The sequence below is a fragment of the Cervus elaphus genome, chromosome 14 (genome assembly GCF_910594005.1).
Source record: "Cervus elaphus chromosome 14, mCerEla1.1, whole genome shotgun sequence".
In the NCBI taxonomy this organism is placed as follows: Eukaryota; Metazoa; Chordata; class Mammalia; order Artiodactyla; family Cervidae; genus Cervus; species Cervus elaphus.
This window is the reverse complement of record NC_057828.1, coordinates 26,217,669-26,234,680: the sequence shown is the minus strand read 5'-3', so window position 1 is coordinate 26,234,680 and position 17,012 is coordinate 26,217,669. Positions and strand designations below refer to the sequence as shown.

General features: G+C 35.6%; 1 protein-coding gene across 5 annotated transcripts in view; it reads right to left on the bottom strand.

Annotated features, from left to right (window-relative positions):
• Positions 1–17,012, bottom strand: part of MARK1 (microtubule affinity regulating kinase 1) — a 139,475-nt gene that overhangs the window by 29,464 nt on the left and 92,999 nt on the right. For all 5 annotated transcript variants that reach the window (XM_043922801.1, XM_043922802.1, XM_043922803.1 and 2 more), the window contains exons 7-11: positions 15,118–15,174; positions 7,466–7,702; positions 7,259–7,378; positions 1,955–2,054; positions 815–927 (exon numbers count right to left, since the gene is read on the bottom strand). In XM_043922801.1, coding sequence (XP_043778736.1) covers positions 815–927; positions 1,955–2,054; positions 7,259–7,378; positions 7,466–7,702; positions 15,118–15,174 — 627 coding nt within the window. The remainder of the gene's footprint in view (positions 1–814; positions 928–1,954; positions 2,055–7,258; positions 7,379–7,465; positions 7,703–15,117; positions 15,175–17,012) is intronic.

The window sequence follows — 17,012 nt, the reverse complement described above, 5'->3', positions numbered from 1 at the left end:
AGCAACCTGCGAGCAGAGACCTTCTAATCTTTCTATTCCAGTATGTAGCATGATTTCTGGTACAAAGCAGGTTCAATAAATGTCAGCTGAATGTACTGATTCACTAATAGTTACTATCTACTTATAAATAATTTAATCCTATTTTACAAAATGCCTCCCTACCAACTGTCAAAGCTCTGGGCTATTCTTTTTTTTTTTTTTTTTTTTTAATTTTTTTTTTTGGGCTATTCTTGACTCTCAATTTATACCTTAGTATTTGCTGGCCCAAAGGATCATTTGCTTTTATGGTTCAATAACCACTGGCATAGTGACTTCTTTACTCTCTCTCTACCTACTATAGATCTCGACTTGCCTTGAGAATTCCCAGTTGATGTATAAAAACACTTGACACTCTACAAGGCAAAACATATCACAAAATGACCCTTTCCTGGGTTCCCACCTGTATTTTGTTTTAAACACTGTTATGTCCCTTTGTTTCAGTTACTGGTGTTCTGTGCACCGGGAATAACCATGCTGCCTTTGGAAGGCTCTTCCTTTTGGGGGATGCTGTTCTCAAGGACCAGACTGAACGGGGCCTCTCAGAGCTAAGCAAGACACTGCGTACTCTTTCCAAACAATCGCTTCGTGTTCAGAGAAATAAGATTAGTTCGTAACTTAGCACTGTGAATTTTGAATTCTAATAAATAAGAATGTTAGTGTTTTTATATTTTTTTTCATACCACCTAGAATATATTTGCTAATATTATATCTATACTTAAGCTGTAACTTAGCTTAAAAAATAATTCACATTAATCTGAAAAGGTGAAAAACTTACTTCAGGAGGTTTTCTACCTAGCAGAATATAAGTAGCCATGACTTCATCATATTTCTGATTTATTAAGGCATCATTTATCTCATCTCGTACAAAACCCATGGTGATCATGATATCTAGAAATAAAAAACAAAATGCAAAATTTCTGAAAATGTATTTTATTAAACAAACCAACAAAAATGGGCAAGTTTGTCCACATTAGATATGAAAACTAAGTTCTAACATTTTAAAGTGTAACTTTAATATAAAAACTTCTGATCTACTAATATACAGATTCTATGTAGTTAGACTGTACATCCCCAGTTTTTCAGGCAGAAACTCTCTCATGAGTCAATATATTCCCAAGCCTACTCCATTTCTGCCTAGCACATTCTTGAGCTGAGTTCCTTTGTCCAGATAGATATAGCATCTGTCTGTGACATACACAGAGTATCTTTCTCTTGCAACACATACTCAGGCACTCATGGAGCGGTTTCTCTCAACACTTGACAAATTTGGTTTCTGAACTGTAGGCAGGTTGATTCTTTGGAAGGCTTGAATTCCACAGTTCTGATCAGATTTCTAACTCCCTCAAATGCTCCTCCTTTGCTGTTCTGCCCTCAAGCAAGACAGGAGCATAGCCGAGATGACTCAGCTCTGAGTTTCTGATGGCTTTGAGAAGGAAGAGGGAGTAGGCTGGAAGCGGCACTCACTGACTGGGTGTGGAGGATGGACCCTGCTGAATTAGTGGGAAACCAAGAGGGGACCAAAGTGCTCCTCCCGCTAACTCACTGCCTCTATATTTTTGGTTAAAATACGTGCTATATTTTGCTGATATTTATCAGTCTGAACAGTGCTGATTCTTAAATCAGTCATTCCTCTTGTTAGGAACTATTGAAAGAAAAGGATGAGGCTTATTTACATTGTTTCCATTTTTATATCACTGTTGCCAACAATTGCTTTAGATTACAATACATGAGAACAAAATAAGAAACTTGAATTTTGCAATGTTTAGTGTGTATCTGCAGAAAGAAAAGATGATAATGTAAGCATTTTTCAAATAAAAACTCCTTCCAATTTACATTTTAAACACAATTTTGGTAGACTAAAGGACTCTGACTTATAGCCTAGGGACAGCACCTCTCACAATACTTAAATGCTTACCTATTCTTTTTGTGTCATTGAAATCTGGTTCAGGCTCAGCATATGGCTTTAGTTCTTCTTCTTCATGACCAACATTCATCCACCGATCTTTCATTATTTGCTAGGAAATAAACTCTACATTATGTTTGGCCAATCAGGACATTCAACCACTTATATTAGCTCTTTTTTCAGTATGTGTGAAATTTGCTAGTTTAATTAACAAGAATCATGTGACATTTTCAAACTAAAGTTACTGTTTCTAGTTTAATTAGCAGGCCAACAGAAGGTATAGGCCTGAGACATACTTGTATTAATACATCTTATGACAACTATATCCATCATCCTGCACACTCACCAAATGAACTGACTCAAAATACACTGCCTGCTGCCTATATTCCTCTAAAAGGAGTATTTTCTCATTTGAAAATTTTAACACAAAAACCTACTGATTTTAACTTCTGTATCGTATTTTTACAGTTAAGAATGATGAAGATATTTTTCTCTTGGTCTTCTACCAAATATATACCGCGCTGATTTTAAAATCATCTGCTATATTTTAGAATTCTCACTAAAACATTAGGAAAGAAGAGATCATAGGAAATGGAAATCAGGGTTAGTCAATGATGATAGCTTAGAGAATATGGGAAGAGAGGACAGTTAAGATTTAAGTCTAGAACTAGGAATTATTAAGAATCAGTGTGAAAACAGGCACTGGTGTGCATTACCAGAGTCAAATTTAAGCCAACACTGAAACAACTGTCAACCCTGGGCTATTAAAAGGCAACCTGGGAGAGGCAGTCTATGGAACAAGGAAACTATTGGCAAACCATACATCACATAAGGGGTTAATATCCAGAACATATAAACAACTCCTATAACTCCATAACAACAAAAAATTGCTCAAAATAAAAAATGGGCAAAGGACCTGTATAGGTATATCTCCAAAGCATATATTCAAGTAGCCAATAAGCATGTGATAAGAGGCTCAACATTACTGATCATCAGGGAAATCAAAATCACAGTGAGGTATCACCTCATATTTGTTAGGATGACAACTGTCAAAAAAAAAAAAAACAGAAAATAACGAGTGTTGGTGAGAATATGAAGACACTGAAACCCTTGTGCACTGTTGGTATGACTGTAAAATGGTATTGTTACTATAGTAAACAGTATGGAGGCTCCTTAATATACTAAAAATGGAACAACTATCTGATCCAGCAATCCCATTTCTAGGTATATATCCAAAATAACTGAAAACAGGATCTTGAAGAGATATTTCATACCCATATTCACTGCAACATTATTCACAATAGCCAAGATGTAGAAATAATCTAAACATCTGATGGATAAAGAAAATGTGATATGCACATACAGTGAAGTGTTAGCCTTAGAAAAGAAGGGAATTCTGCCATATGCTATAATGTGGATGAACTCTGAGGAGACTGTTAAGAAAAAATAGCCAATCACAGGAAAGCAAACACTGCATGATTCTACTTATATAAAGGATCTACTTATAAGATCCTTTAAATAAAGGATCTACTTATATAAAGGATTGTTTTAAACAAAACTCATAGTAACAGGAAGTAGAATGTTGTTTGCCTGCGTTAGGAGGAAGGAGCAACAGGGAGCTACTGTTCAATGGCCAATACACTGCACTAGACCAGGTGAACAAACTAATCCATTTCAGATTTCATTTGAGATACCTCAACACAAGAAACAAGAGGACAAACAAGACTCCAAAACTGAACAAAGTTTACTTTAGCCATCACTGCCAGTGAACAGAGATGACTACTTGATGAGAAACTCTAGCAAAATAATGGACACAGATGAATTATGAAGAATTAAACAAATTAACAATAGAAATAAAAACCCTACACATAGGTCCACACATTAAAAGACTACAGACTTTAGATTGGCCAGATGACAATACTTTTTCTTAAATTGTTTTAGCCTTTGTAAAGTATACCCCATATGCATCTGAATTTGTACTCAGAAATTTTCATTTCAAAAATGGTTATTATTGTTGTTTTTTGCTTTACTACCACTTGTACTAGGCAAACACAAGCAAAATTTTTAAGATTATCTTAGCAGCAGCTGAAAAAGATGTTAAAAGTAGAAAAATACTTCTTGAGGACTAAAAATGACAGAGAAAAAGCAGTAAGGAAGGGCTTTGCTTTAGGCTCAAACTGTTATTATTTTAAACATTTTGGTTAAGGACTGGAAAAATTAAAGAAAATATACAAAGATGAGACAGCAGAAGAGTTTTTCGGCTTCTTTCTAAGAAAAAAAAAATTCAGACATACCAATATTCTAATAGGGGGAAAAAAACAGTGCACAGCATGAAACACAAATCCTTTTAAAATCACGTGTGATCCTGTCTCTCCCATTATGATCCCAATTAGGAAGAGCTGAAAGCATTCATATACACAGCCTAAGAAAGGTATATAACTATTCAGTTCTAGAAACAACCAAAGGTCAAGCAAGGATAATATGAAATCAGTTTCATTAATTTTTTTCTCATGGAGGATTAAGGCACATAACTTATAAGGCCCTGAGAAATACATAGTCATATCTAAGAAGCAACAGGAAGGTGTGTAAGTTAAATAAGAAGTTTAATAAGACAATAAGCAGATTACTTGAATCAAGATTCTTTAAATCAAATTTTAATATTAGCAAATTATATAGTCAGGAAAGACTAGAGTTTACTCAGTAATTCATGATACTCAAATAACACTGAAAAAAAAATCAAGTTCCATTAAAAAAAAATGGGACTTGGGAAATATTTCATATCAAAATGTACAAAGTTGATATAAGTCTACAAAGCTGATTAACCAGACTCTTTTAGTCAAGCAGCTAAAGGGACACAGAGAGCTTAGACGCGAATAAGCACCCTTAACCTATTCATTAAAAACACTGAGCGTTATCTCTAATGAAAGAAACACAAATTAAGGCGATTATGACCGCATTACTACCACAAAGACATCAATTACTAGAAATTATTCTATCCAATACAGAAAGAAGCTGTGGAGAACAGATACCCTCAAGTGCTTTAGGTCACATACAATCCTTTGGCAATGATACAAAGGACCTGGCAGACTGCTTTACCTTCCGACTCAGTAACTATGGGCTTGGAGTGTCTATCTAAGCATAGATCCCAAAGGAAAAAAGTTTATCACATTAATTCTAGCAAAAACAATGAAAACAGTTAAAATATGCAACAAGCAAGAAAACAGTTAAACTTTGATACATAAAGGGAAGGAGGTCATTCTCATGATAAAGCAAAGAGTACAAACTATAAATGTTTAAGTTAAAAATAAAAAAGAATGCAATATGACATGAAAACATTACTGTATAAAAATTTGTTTACCTACTGTAGACTGGTGTTTTGAAAATGGCTGTTTTTAAAAGTTCATAGATTTTAAATCGCAAAGTTGACAATGAAGTTCATATGAAAATAAAAGTGAAGACTAATACAATTTTTAACATCCTTGTTATTTCTAAGGGAGTTTCTTAAGATTTTGTATAAGAAATCTTTTATTTAAGTTGGTATCAGGTTTCTCTGGAAAGTCAGCTCTGGGAATTATGAAGCAGAACAGCCTTTGTATAGTGATATTTGCAATATTATGGTAGCATTTCCAATGTAGACTCCTGGTTCCATGGCTGGAAAACAGTTTTGATAACCTGAAACAGGAGGTTCCAGACTATACTCAAATACATCAAGTTGAACTTCTGATGAGCAAATGTTTTCATAATAATAATTTAATTCTACTCAGAGAATTCTAATACTTTAATCCTTCACATTTTAATGTTAAGGATAAAAGAGTTAAATATTTGACTATTATTGCAAATGAATCATCGTTAAGACATCAAGTACATCTTATCAACTGTACATAGAGATTTTAACATCTATTCCCCTTAAATAAATTTTGCTGGTCTTTTTGCTCTGCTGATTAGCTGAACTGATGCCTCAACTCTGGAGATTTTTTTATTTAGTGACATGCATATAAACTTGACTCCAGTGATAAAAACGGGTCACAGAGCAGGATTAAGAGAAGTTTTTGTCCCTATAAAATTTTAGAACTGATGAGTGTCCACAATTTTAACTATTTCACTTAATTTTGTATTATAATGTTTGAAAGTAAGTTTAGAAGAGCAGTAATATGAAAAGTGGGCTTTTTTACAGCATTGATTTATCTATTAAAACATTATTAACATGTCATTTGACCCCCAAAGGAAAAAAAAAACAGAAAAAAATTATAGGAACTGATCACATTTAAATAATTCAGTAAAAAACATCTGATGATTGATTCACTGATATAAAGCATTTAACTTCCCAGTGGAAGTCACCATCCCTTAACTTCCATCCAGACATACTGCATCTTTCAGTGAACAGTACTGTGGTAATAAAGTCACAAAGCCCAAACTAACCTGAGAGCTCTGTACACAGGGATGCTCACTATAAGGCTGCCTCCTAACCAGCATGGAGTCCGTGCCAGAAAGCCCCATTGCTACACTAAAAAAGTACAGTTTACATGAGGTTAATTCTCTGAATTTCCTACCCTATCTACTAAGGCAAATAAATGAAGACAAAAAAGTACTAGAGAACAACACACACTGAATCTCTGAAATTAATTTAGTACAGGTGAAAATATTCTTAAAAACAGATGGGCAAAATACTTAATAAGTTGTTCAGATTACAGCACCAGAAGGAAAAGATGTTATACCTTTTTGGTTACATGAGCCTCTGACATCAGTGGGTGCAATATACTTAATACTTTTATACTAGCATCTATTATTATAAATATCTCACATATGTGGAATGTATATAGGCAACAAAACAGTGTGGTAAGAAATGAAATACTTGTTTTCCAACATGTTCTAGTTATTAAATATATGAAATTTTTTGTACTGACGTTGAGAGGGTTCTACGGAATTTTTTACTATCAGATACAGTCGTGGAGTATTCACTGGATTCAAATTTCACTATCTTCTTTCATCCTTGAAATATTTGTACTTCGTAAATACAAGGTTTCTATATTGGACCAAGCAATTTCTGACAGAGGCTAGGTTTTCCTTCTTCAACTAAGTCAATCTTATCCCTATTTTGATGTTGTTTGAATACTTCATTGCAGGATGAAGAAGAAATAAGAGTCTCTAGAGAAACCCACTGCACAACTTTTGAGTAGTGAAAGCATCATGTGACCTTCTCTAGTTTGAACAAAAGACAAATGAGATGATCTGGCAATTTTCCTAAAAAAACACGGGTCAGTTTCTCAAATATTTTAATTGTCAAATTTTAAACATAGGGTGGAAAAAATTACTTACCTCTAAGCTGCCTCTCTTAATTGGATTCAGCACTAATAATTTCTTCAAAAGGTTTTCACAGTCTGTGGACATGTAGAAGGGAATACGATACTTCCCTCGTAAGACCCGCTCCCGCAGTTCCTTAGAAAGCAAAAGAAAGCATTTATTGCTGGCTGATGAAATCATCGTGATTGGGGATAGAACATTAATAGCGAATTTAGCCAATACCTTTAAATTTTGGCCATCAAAAGGCAAGGAGCCACTGACTAACGTGTAGAGAATGACGCCGAGGCTCCACACGTCTACTTCAGGCCCGTCATACTTCTTCCCTTGGAAAAGCTCAGGAGCGGCATAAGGTGGGCTTCCACAAAAAGTGTCCAACTTGTTCCCGACTGTAAATTCATTACTAAAACCAAAGTCAGCAATTTTAATATTCATATCAGCATCAAGGAGAAGGTTTTCAGCCTAAGAAGAAAATAATAAAAAGGACAATGTAAAGAGCCTACACAAAATAAAATGTTCATTATAATTGTTCAGATCTTAAACATGTATTCTTGTCTCTCTTTTTAAGGTTATGTGAATTTTTTATTACTTAAAAACTTTTTCCAAGCTTCACTGAGGTATGACTGACAAAAATTGAATATATTTAGGCTTTATAGCATTACTCTTTAAAAGGGTATACAAAGTGATAATTTAATAAACCTATACATTGTGAAATGATGACCATAATCTAGTTAATTAACACATCTATTACCACACAGTTACTTTTTCTTTTTTAAAGTTTGTTATTAATTCTCACTGGAGTTTAGTTGCTTTACAGTTCTGTGTCAGCGTTGCTGTAGAGCAAAGTGACTCGTTTACACGCATACACCTGTCTGCCCTTTTCCGGATTTCCACCCCAGTCAGGCCCCACAGAGCACTCAGGAGGCGTCTCTGCGCGGCGCGGGAGGCTCTCTTTAGTCACCTATTCTACGCGCAGTAGCGTATATACGTCGGTCTCAGTCTCCCATTTCTTGTCTTTCGTTTTTAAATATAACGTCCAACTGAGAAGCCGAGCAGAGTACTCCAACGTCTGATTGTTCAGAATTACATCTATACGACTGAATTTTAACACTATCACTTCATGGCAAACAGACGGTGTATAAAAATGGAAACCACGACAGACTTTATTTTCTTGGACTGCAAAATCACTGCAGACGGTGACTGCAGCCATGAAAGTAAAAGATGCCTGGAAGGAAAGCTATGACAAACCCAGAGTGAGTATTAAAAAGCAAAGACATCACTTTGCCAACAAAGGTCCACAGAGTCAAAGCTATGGCTTTTCCAGTAATCATGGACAGATGTGAGAGTTGGACCAGAGAGAAGGCTGAGTGCTGAAGAACTGATGCTTTCAAACTTTGGTGCTGGAGAAGACTCTTCAAAGTCCCTTCTACTGTAAGGAGGTCAAACCAGTCAATTCTAAAGGAAATCAACCCTGAATATTCACTGGAAGGACTGATGCTAAAGCTGAAACTCCAATACTTGGGCCACCTGACACAAAGAACTGATTCATTGGAAAAGACCCTGATGGTGGGAAAGACTGAAAACAGGAGGAGAAGGGGACGACAGAGGATGAGATGGTTGAATAGCATCGCTGACTCGATGGTCATGAGTTTGAGTAAGCTCCAGGAGTTGCTAATGGACAGGAAGCCTGGCGTGCTGCAGTCCATGGGGTCGCAAAGAGTCAGACACGACTGAACAACTGAACAACCAGGACAAAGACTGAATTTTAACACTATACAGGAAGGTTTCATTTATATGCATATATGTAACTCTTTGGGCTTCCCAGGTAGTGCTAGTTGTAAAGAACCCACTTGCCAAGGCAGGAGATGTAAGAGATGCAGGTTCAATCCCTGGGTTGGGAAGATCCCCTGGAGGAAGGCATGGCAACCCACTCCAGTATCCTTGCCTGGAGAATCCCATGGACAGAGAAGCCGGGCAGGCTACAGTCCATAGGGTTGCAAAGAGTTGGATACAACTGAAGCAACTCAGTATGCACATGTGTGTAACTGTTTAAGAAAGGTTATTTAAAAACTGTTTTCTCCCAGAGATCATTTTAAGCCTAATTTTCTTCCTTATGGTAAGAAACATCCTGGAATTATACCTTAATATGACCTATTCTAAAGAACATAAGTCAACAAAACACTAATATGCTATGGGGTTAAACCAACCAATTTACCCAAATATGCTCTGTTTGAATAGAGTATCACTGGTTAGAGCAAGTCAGGGGTTCCATGACTAATGAATTCATTCCTTGTCCTCTCTTGCAAAATGCATCCTCAACAAAGTTCTATCCTTCCAGTAAAGGAAAGCAATACAACATTAGCCTCCATTAGGTCTTACCTGTTTTAAGCCTCTTTTTAATTTTCTAAAACTAGATTCTTTTACTGGAGGTTTATTATGATAGAAAGAAGAGATTTCTCCCTATGTTTTGAAAAACAGGTTTTCTAAAATATTCCTGAATCAAAACCATTTAATGAAAAACATTTAAATGTACCTTTTATACATGCAAATAATTTAATAAAGGACTTGCTTTTGTACACATTTTGTTTCATTCTATGCTAAACTGACAGACTAACAAAGTTATCACTTAGTTTGTAGATGTGTTTTATCAGGTTACAAAATGGAGTAAAACTTGACTAAAACAAATCCAGAGTTCTCTACACCACTTAAGGGTCTAACAGTCAGCAGAGCTCAGCAGTCAGCCCATCATATATCTTCCTTCCCTTACCTCCTTCTTTTCTTAAGAAATACTAGTTTGGGATATTTGTTTTCATCCTGTTTCAGAAAATAAAGATACAGATAATTCCAAAAATATGCAAAAAATGTGGTATATTTTAACAGCACACAGATTTGGAAGATTTATATTAGATCAAAACTTTATGGACTGTGTCACAAAACCAGGTTGCTTTGATGTTCTGATGTAAGGGTCTGGTGATTGTAAATTTCTGTGGCATTCTGGGAGCAAGCTAGACTTAGCTCAGTCTCTCTAAAGATGTCTGGATAGACAGCAAAGTACCCAAGGCTGCCCCAGAAGAGGAGAGCTGAAGAGGGTTTTGAGGTTTCCTTCCAAGTGCACACAGGAAACTCCCTCCACAGGACTGGAGAATCACAAGGTGATGAATTTTTTTTTTTTTGGCAGATATATTCCATTTAAGAAATGAGACAACAAACTAGGAATCAAACACACAGGCAGGGAAATAAATAGCTCTCCTCTTTCTCTTTCTTTGCAGCAGTGATTTCCCTTTAAAAGGCTGAGGGAGGAAACTGAGAAATAGAAATATCTGAAGCAGGAGAAACTCTATAACCTCAGAAAAATGGAGCAAAATACAGTGCTAGACTTCAAACAACTATTTAGGACAGTATATTCAAATATAACACAAATTACTGTGAGTAACTGACATAGGCAATGGGAAAAGAAGTTTAAAAAAAAAAAGACTCCGAGATAAGGAACATGCAAATTAAATTTGGAAAAAAAGAGAAAAGGGGGGAAAAAACTTTTTTAGACGAGGAACTTTTTACTTTTATTTTTAAAAAAATCAATTTGGCCTCAACCATTTCTTTCTTTTTTTAAAATTATTTTTAATAAAAAAACATAATTTAAGAGAAGTATCAATAACCTCAGATATGCAGATGACACCACCCTTATGGCAGAAAGCGAAGAAGAGCTAAAGAGCCTCTTGATGAAAGTAAAAGAGGAGAGTGAAAAAGTTGGCTTAAAGCTCAACATTCAGAAAACTAAGACCATGGCATCTGGTCCCATCACTTCATGGCAAATAGATAGGGAAAAAGTGGAAATAGTGGCTGACTTTATTTTTCTGGGCTCCAAAATCACTGCAGATATTGACTGCAGCCATGAAATTAAAAGATGCTTACTCCTTGGAAGGAAACTTATGACCAACCTAGACAGCATATTAAAAAGCAGAGACATTACTTTGCCAACAAAGGTCCATCTAGTCAAGGCTATGGTTTTTCCAGTGGTCACATATGGATGTAAGTTGGACTATAAAGAAAGCTGAGTGCCGAAGAATTGATGCTTTTGAACTGTGGTGCTGGAGAAGACTCTAGAGAGTCCCTTGGACTGCAAGGAGATCCAACCAGTCCACCCTAAAGATCAGTCCTGGGTGTTCACTGGAGGGACTGATGGCTGAAGTTGAAACTCCAATACTTTGGCCACCTGATGTGAAAAGCTGACTCATTTGAAAAGACCCTGATGCTGGGAAAGATTGAGGGCAGGAGAAGGGGATGACAGAGGATGAGATGGTTGGATGACATCACCGACTCAGTGGACATGGGTTTGGGTGGACTCCTGGAGCTGGTGATGGACAGGGAGGCCTGGTGTGCTGCAGTTCCTGAGGTCGCAGAGAGTCGGACACGACTGAGTGACTGAACTGAACATGATAATTTGATATACATACACAAAGTGAAATGATTACTAAAGTTAATTAACATATTTCCTCACAGTTACCTTTTTTTGGGGTATTAATGATGGGAACACCTGAAATCTACTCTCTAAGCAAACTTCCAGTACTTAATACAGTATTACTAACTTTCGGGGGGTGGGGTCATACTGCACAGCATGTGAGATCTTAGTTCCCTGACTAGGGATCCAACCTGTGCCCCTTGCATTGGAACCTTGGAGTTTTAACCACTGGACCACCAGGGAAGTTACCAATTATTAACTTTTTGGATTATATATCAAAAGCTCAGGCAACCAAAGCAAACATAAACAAGTGAGACTATATCAAACTAAGAAGCTTCTGCACAGCAAAGGAAACCATCAACAAAATGAAAAGAAAACATACAGAATAAGAGAAAATATTTGCAAACCACATATTTGAAAGGGGTTAATATTTAAAATATGTAAGAGACTCATGTGACTCAATAACTAGAAAACCAAACAACCAGATTAAAAAATTGGCAAAACATCTACATAGACATTTTACCAAAGAAGACATACAGTCAACAGGTATATGAAGTTGCTCAACATCACTAATCATCAGAAAAATGCAAATCAAAACCACAATGAGGTATTATCTCACAACTGGATATAGCTATATGAAAAAAATAAAAGATAAGTGTCACCAATAATGTGAGGAGCTAGAACACTGTGTTCTGTTGGGAAGGCTGTAAATCGGCATAGCAATTCTATGAAACAGTATAGAGGTTCTTCGAAAGCTGAAACTAGCACTACCACATGACCCAGCCATCTGTCTTCTCGGTCTACCTAAAGAAAATGAAATCAGTTCCTCCAAGAGGTACCTGCCCTCCCATGTTCATTGCACCATCATTTCTTGACTATCACACATACCTTAGTCTAAAGTATGCCAGTTTATACTAATCACATGCATTTGATATTCATAGTAGTAACAGTGTTAGTCGCTCAGTCGTGTCTGACTCTTTTGAGACCGCATGCACTGTAGTCTGCCAAGGTCCTCTGTCCATGTAATTCTGGACAAGAATACTAGAGCAGGTAGTCATTGCCTTCTCCAGTGAATCTTCCCAAATCAGGGATCAAACCCAGGCCCTCCTGCATTGCAGGCGTATTATTTACCAACTAAGTCACCAGGGATTCATAAAAACATTTAAAATTTTCCTAATATTTCTCTGAATTTCAATGTAAGGATGAGCACTGGCTCTTACATCAGACAAAGCTGGATTTGTACCCTGACCTTACTTCTGATGGAATGGGGCCTCAGGCATTTTTAATTAGGGACAAAGTTTCACATTTATGTATTAAGAGAAGCTAATTAACAGAATCAAATCCTCTGCTAGAAAACCTCTCATCCACATTATCTTCATTTGCTCAGTGAAAATACTGCCTTTTAAGAAAATAGTCCTATGATTTATGTCAGAGTATTTTGCCTCAGTTCTCTTCTAGGAGTTTTATGGTGTCATGCCTTGTATTTAGATCTTCAAACCATTTGGAGTTTGTTTTTGTATATAGTGTGAGAGAGTGGTCTAATTTCATTGACTTAAATGTAGCTGTCAAGCTTTCCCAACACCACTTGATGAAGAGACTGTCTTTTCTCCACTGTATACTCTTGCCTCCTTTGTCTTTGACATAGATTAATTGGTTATAGGCTGGGCTCTTGATTCTGTTCCACTGATCTATGTGTCTGCTTTTATGCCAATACTAAGCTGTTTTGATTACTGTAACTTTGTGGTTATCATCTGAAGTCTGGGAGGGCTGTGTCTCCAGCTTTGTTCTTTAGTCTCAAGATTGCTTTGGCAATTCTAGGTCTTCTGTGGTACCATATAAATTTGAGGATTATTTGTTCTAGTTCTGTGAAAACTGTCATGGAAGTTTTCCTAGAAATTACGTTACATTTGTAGATTGCTTTGAGGAGTGTGGCATTTTACCAATATTAATTCTTCCAATCCAAGATATGGGGTATCTTTCCATTTCTTTGGATCATCTTCAATTTCCTTTATCAATATTTTACAGTTTTCAGTGTTGTAGATGCATATAGGTCTTTTACCTCCTTTAGTTAAGTTTATTCCCTCAGGCAAAAGATATAAAAGCAAAAATAAATAAAAGAGACCTTATCAAACTTCAAAGCTTTTGCACAGCAAAGGAAACCATGAAGAAAACGAAAAGAGAATCAAGGAATGGGAGAAACTATTTGCAAATTTTTTAACTTTTTATTAACAAGGGGTTAACACTCAAAATATATCAACAGCTCATACAACTCAATAATACAAAAAACCAACAGGTCAATCAAAAAATGGGCAGACAACCTAAACAGTCACTTCTCCAAAGACATACACGATGGCCAACAAGCACATGAAAAGATGCTCAACAATGCTAATTATTAGAAAAATGTATATAAATATATAGCAAAAGCACAATGAGGTTACTACTTCACTATGGGCAGAATGGCTATTATCAAAAAGTCTACAATTAATAAATGCTTAAAAGGGTGTGAAGAAAAGAGAACCCTCCTACACTGTTGGTGGGAATGTAAATTGGTGCACCGGCTATGGAGAAGAGTAAGGAGGTTCCTTAAAAAACTAAAAAATAGAGCTACCACATTACCCAGCAATCCCACTCTTGGGCATATATCCAGAAAACACAAGAACTCAATTTGAAAAGATACACGCACACCAATGTTCATAACAGCACTATTTACAACAGCCAAGACACAGAAACAATTCATGTGCCCATCAACAGATAACTGGCTTAAGAAGATGCAGGGTGTCTGTGTGTGTACATGCACAATGGAATATTACTTCACCATAAAAAGGATCAAAATAATGCCATTTGCAGCAATATGGATGGACTAGAGAATATCATACTAACTGAAGGAAGTCAGACAAAGAAACCCAAATATTATATAATATCATTTATATGTGGAATCTAAAAATAATACAAATGAATCTATATACAAAATAGAAACAGACCCATAGACACAGAAAACAAACAAATGGTTACCAAAGGGAAGAGGAAGAGGGGAGGGATAAATTAGGAGTATGGGATTACCACGTACAAAGTACCATAGATAAAACAGATAAGCAAAAAGGATTTCCTGTATAGCACAGGTAACTACATTCGATGTCTTGTAATAACCTATAATGGGAAAGAACCTGAAAAAAAAAATATGTATAATATATAACTGAATCACTGTATACCTCAAACATGATACTGTAAACCAACTATACTTCAACTTTAAAAAAAGAAAGAAAATACTGCCTTTTATTAAAAAGCTGCTGTAAAAATTAAATAAAAACTAATTTTCTTCTATAATGTCTGGCACAATCATGCAATCAAAAAGATAGCTCTGACAGTATCAAATATCTGTTAATAATAAGAAATTTTTGTTATAAAACCAGTTGCTTACCTTAAGATCACGGTGAACAATGCACTTTTGATGACAATATTGTACAGCAGATACAATCTGAAATAAATATTTGGATAAAAGATTCAAAATTATTATAGTAAAAGCATCCATTTTTCCCAATTATTATTCCAATTAGAGAACTTACTAGCTTGGATTTCAAAGTTACATTTAGTAATTTCACTACTCCTTTAGTTCAGAAAACCATATGTACTAAAGTGATAAAATTTTCACTTTTAAATTCAGACAATGTGGAAAAGTAGTGTTCTCTTGCTAAAATATACTAAATATTTATCAGAGTGCCTGAAGATTTTTCCTATAGGTTGTTATATTTCTCTGTTTACACAATCAAATGTATACTTCATAGTTTTGGGTCAAATGATTTACTCCACTGTTGGAATAAGAATTTTGGCACACATGAATCAGCATTTCAAGATAGTTGGCTCAAGTTCAAAATGCAAAACTCTTATTTTAGGAATTACATTAAATGTGCTCAAGGCATGTTTCTCAGGGAGGTCAACTGACTTAAGAATTTATCAACAGGGCATTTAGCAATACTGTATTTTTGTCTGTTCATATATTACAAAGCAAAGGGAAAATTTTTGAGCCTTAAAAGGAAACCTAAGTTTCAAAACAAAAGGGATAAAAATGAAATTTAATTTTTAACCTGTCACTAATTCAGCTGGGCAAAGTATTCTACCCTTGTAACCAGATTCTGTATGCAGTCTTAATTTCTATTACCTAGGGCTCTTTGGGGATAACTGCTAACCAGGAAAGAACCCAATGGCTTAAGGGCCAAAGATACAAGTGAGAAATAGGTTATAAGCAATTCTATGATAGTTATATACTTTTATTACATAAAATACAGAAATGGAAACTATCTGATAGCAATCAGGTAAGAGTTACTTTATACATATATGTATGGTCATTTTAGCGCAGCAGAACATTCAGGTCTGTGGAGTCAGTTAAATGTAAACACGGTCTGAATGTTGAGTATTGGTTAGGCATTTACAAATGGGAACAGAAATGAGATTTTTAAAGTCTAAGGGTGATGTGAAGTATGACCACGCTAATAGGATATTGGTTAGGAAAAAAAAACAAACTTTGAAGTAGTACAAGTGAAGCTGATATTTCAGTATTATAAAATTATTCTAACGCATATTAAAATGGTTCAAAGACAGAGAAGACATGAATTCAAAACAAAATCAACATACAATGAGTAAGATGTAATTCTATTAAACTCAGTTTGATCCAACAGTTTATTGAGTACCTGCTATGTGCAAGAAAATGTGCTAGTTGCAAGGGGAACACAAAAATGAACACTATATGTGCACCCTGCCCTTAAGGAGTTTACAGTCTGATTAGGAGGAAAAAATATGTATATGAGTAACTATATATATAACAAGGCAGAATCATAGAAGCAGAGGTACAAAGAAGCAAGGGAATCATAAAAATAAAGAATAATTTCCAATTGATTGGTGATACTAACATTTGATCTAAGCCAACATGAAGGACAAATATTTTAAAATGTGGAGGCTTGGAGATGGGGATGTAGGGGGTAAGGGGGTGAAATGCCTACTGTGGAGGCAACACAATGTATCTGAAAAGTAGGTTGGAAGATGCTAATACTGGGAGTTAAACCTCGATAGACAAGTTGGTAAAAGTCTCTGAATTCCAAACTAAGCAGGTGCTACAGAACCATGAAATATTTTTGAGCAGAACAACTGTGAATGATCATAATCAATTTGAAGTGTGAGTCCCCCAAATACAGCAGAACCCTACAAGTAATATGCAGCATTCATTTTCTTAAGCAATATGCTTCAAATTGTAATATCCAATTTTCACCAAAATATGTTCATTAGTTAAGATATGCATTTATATGTAAATATTAATTCAAC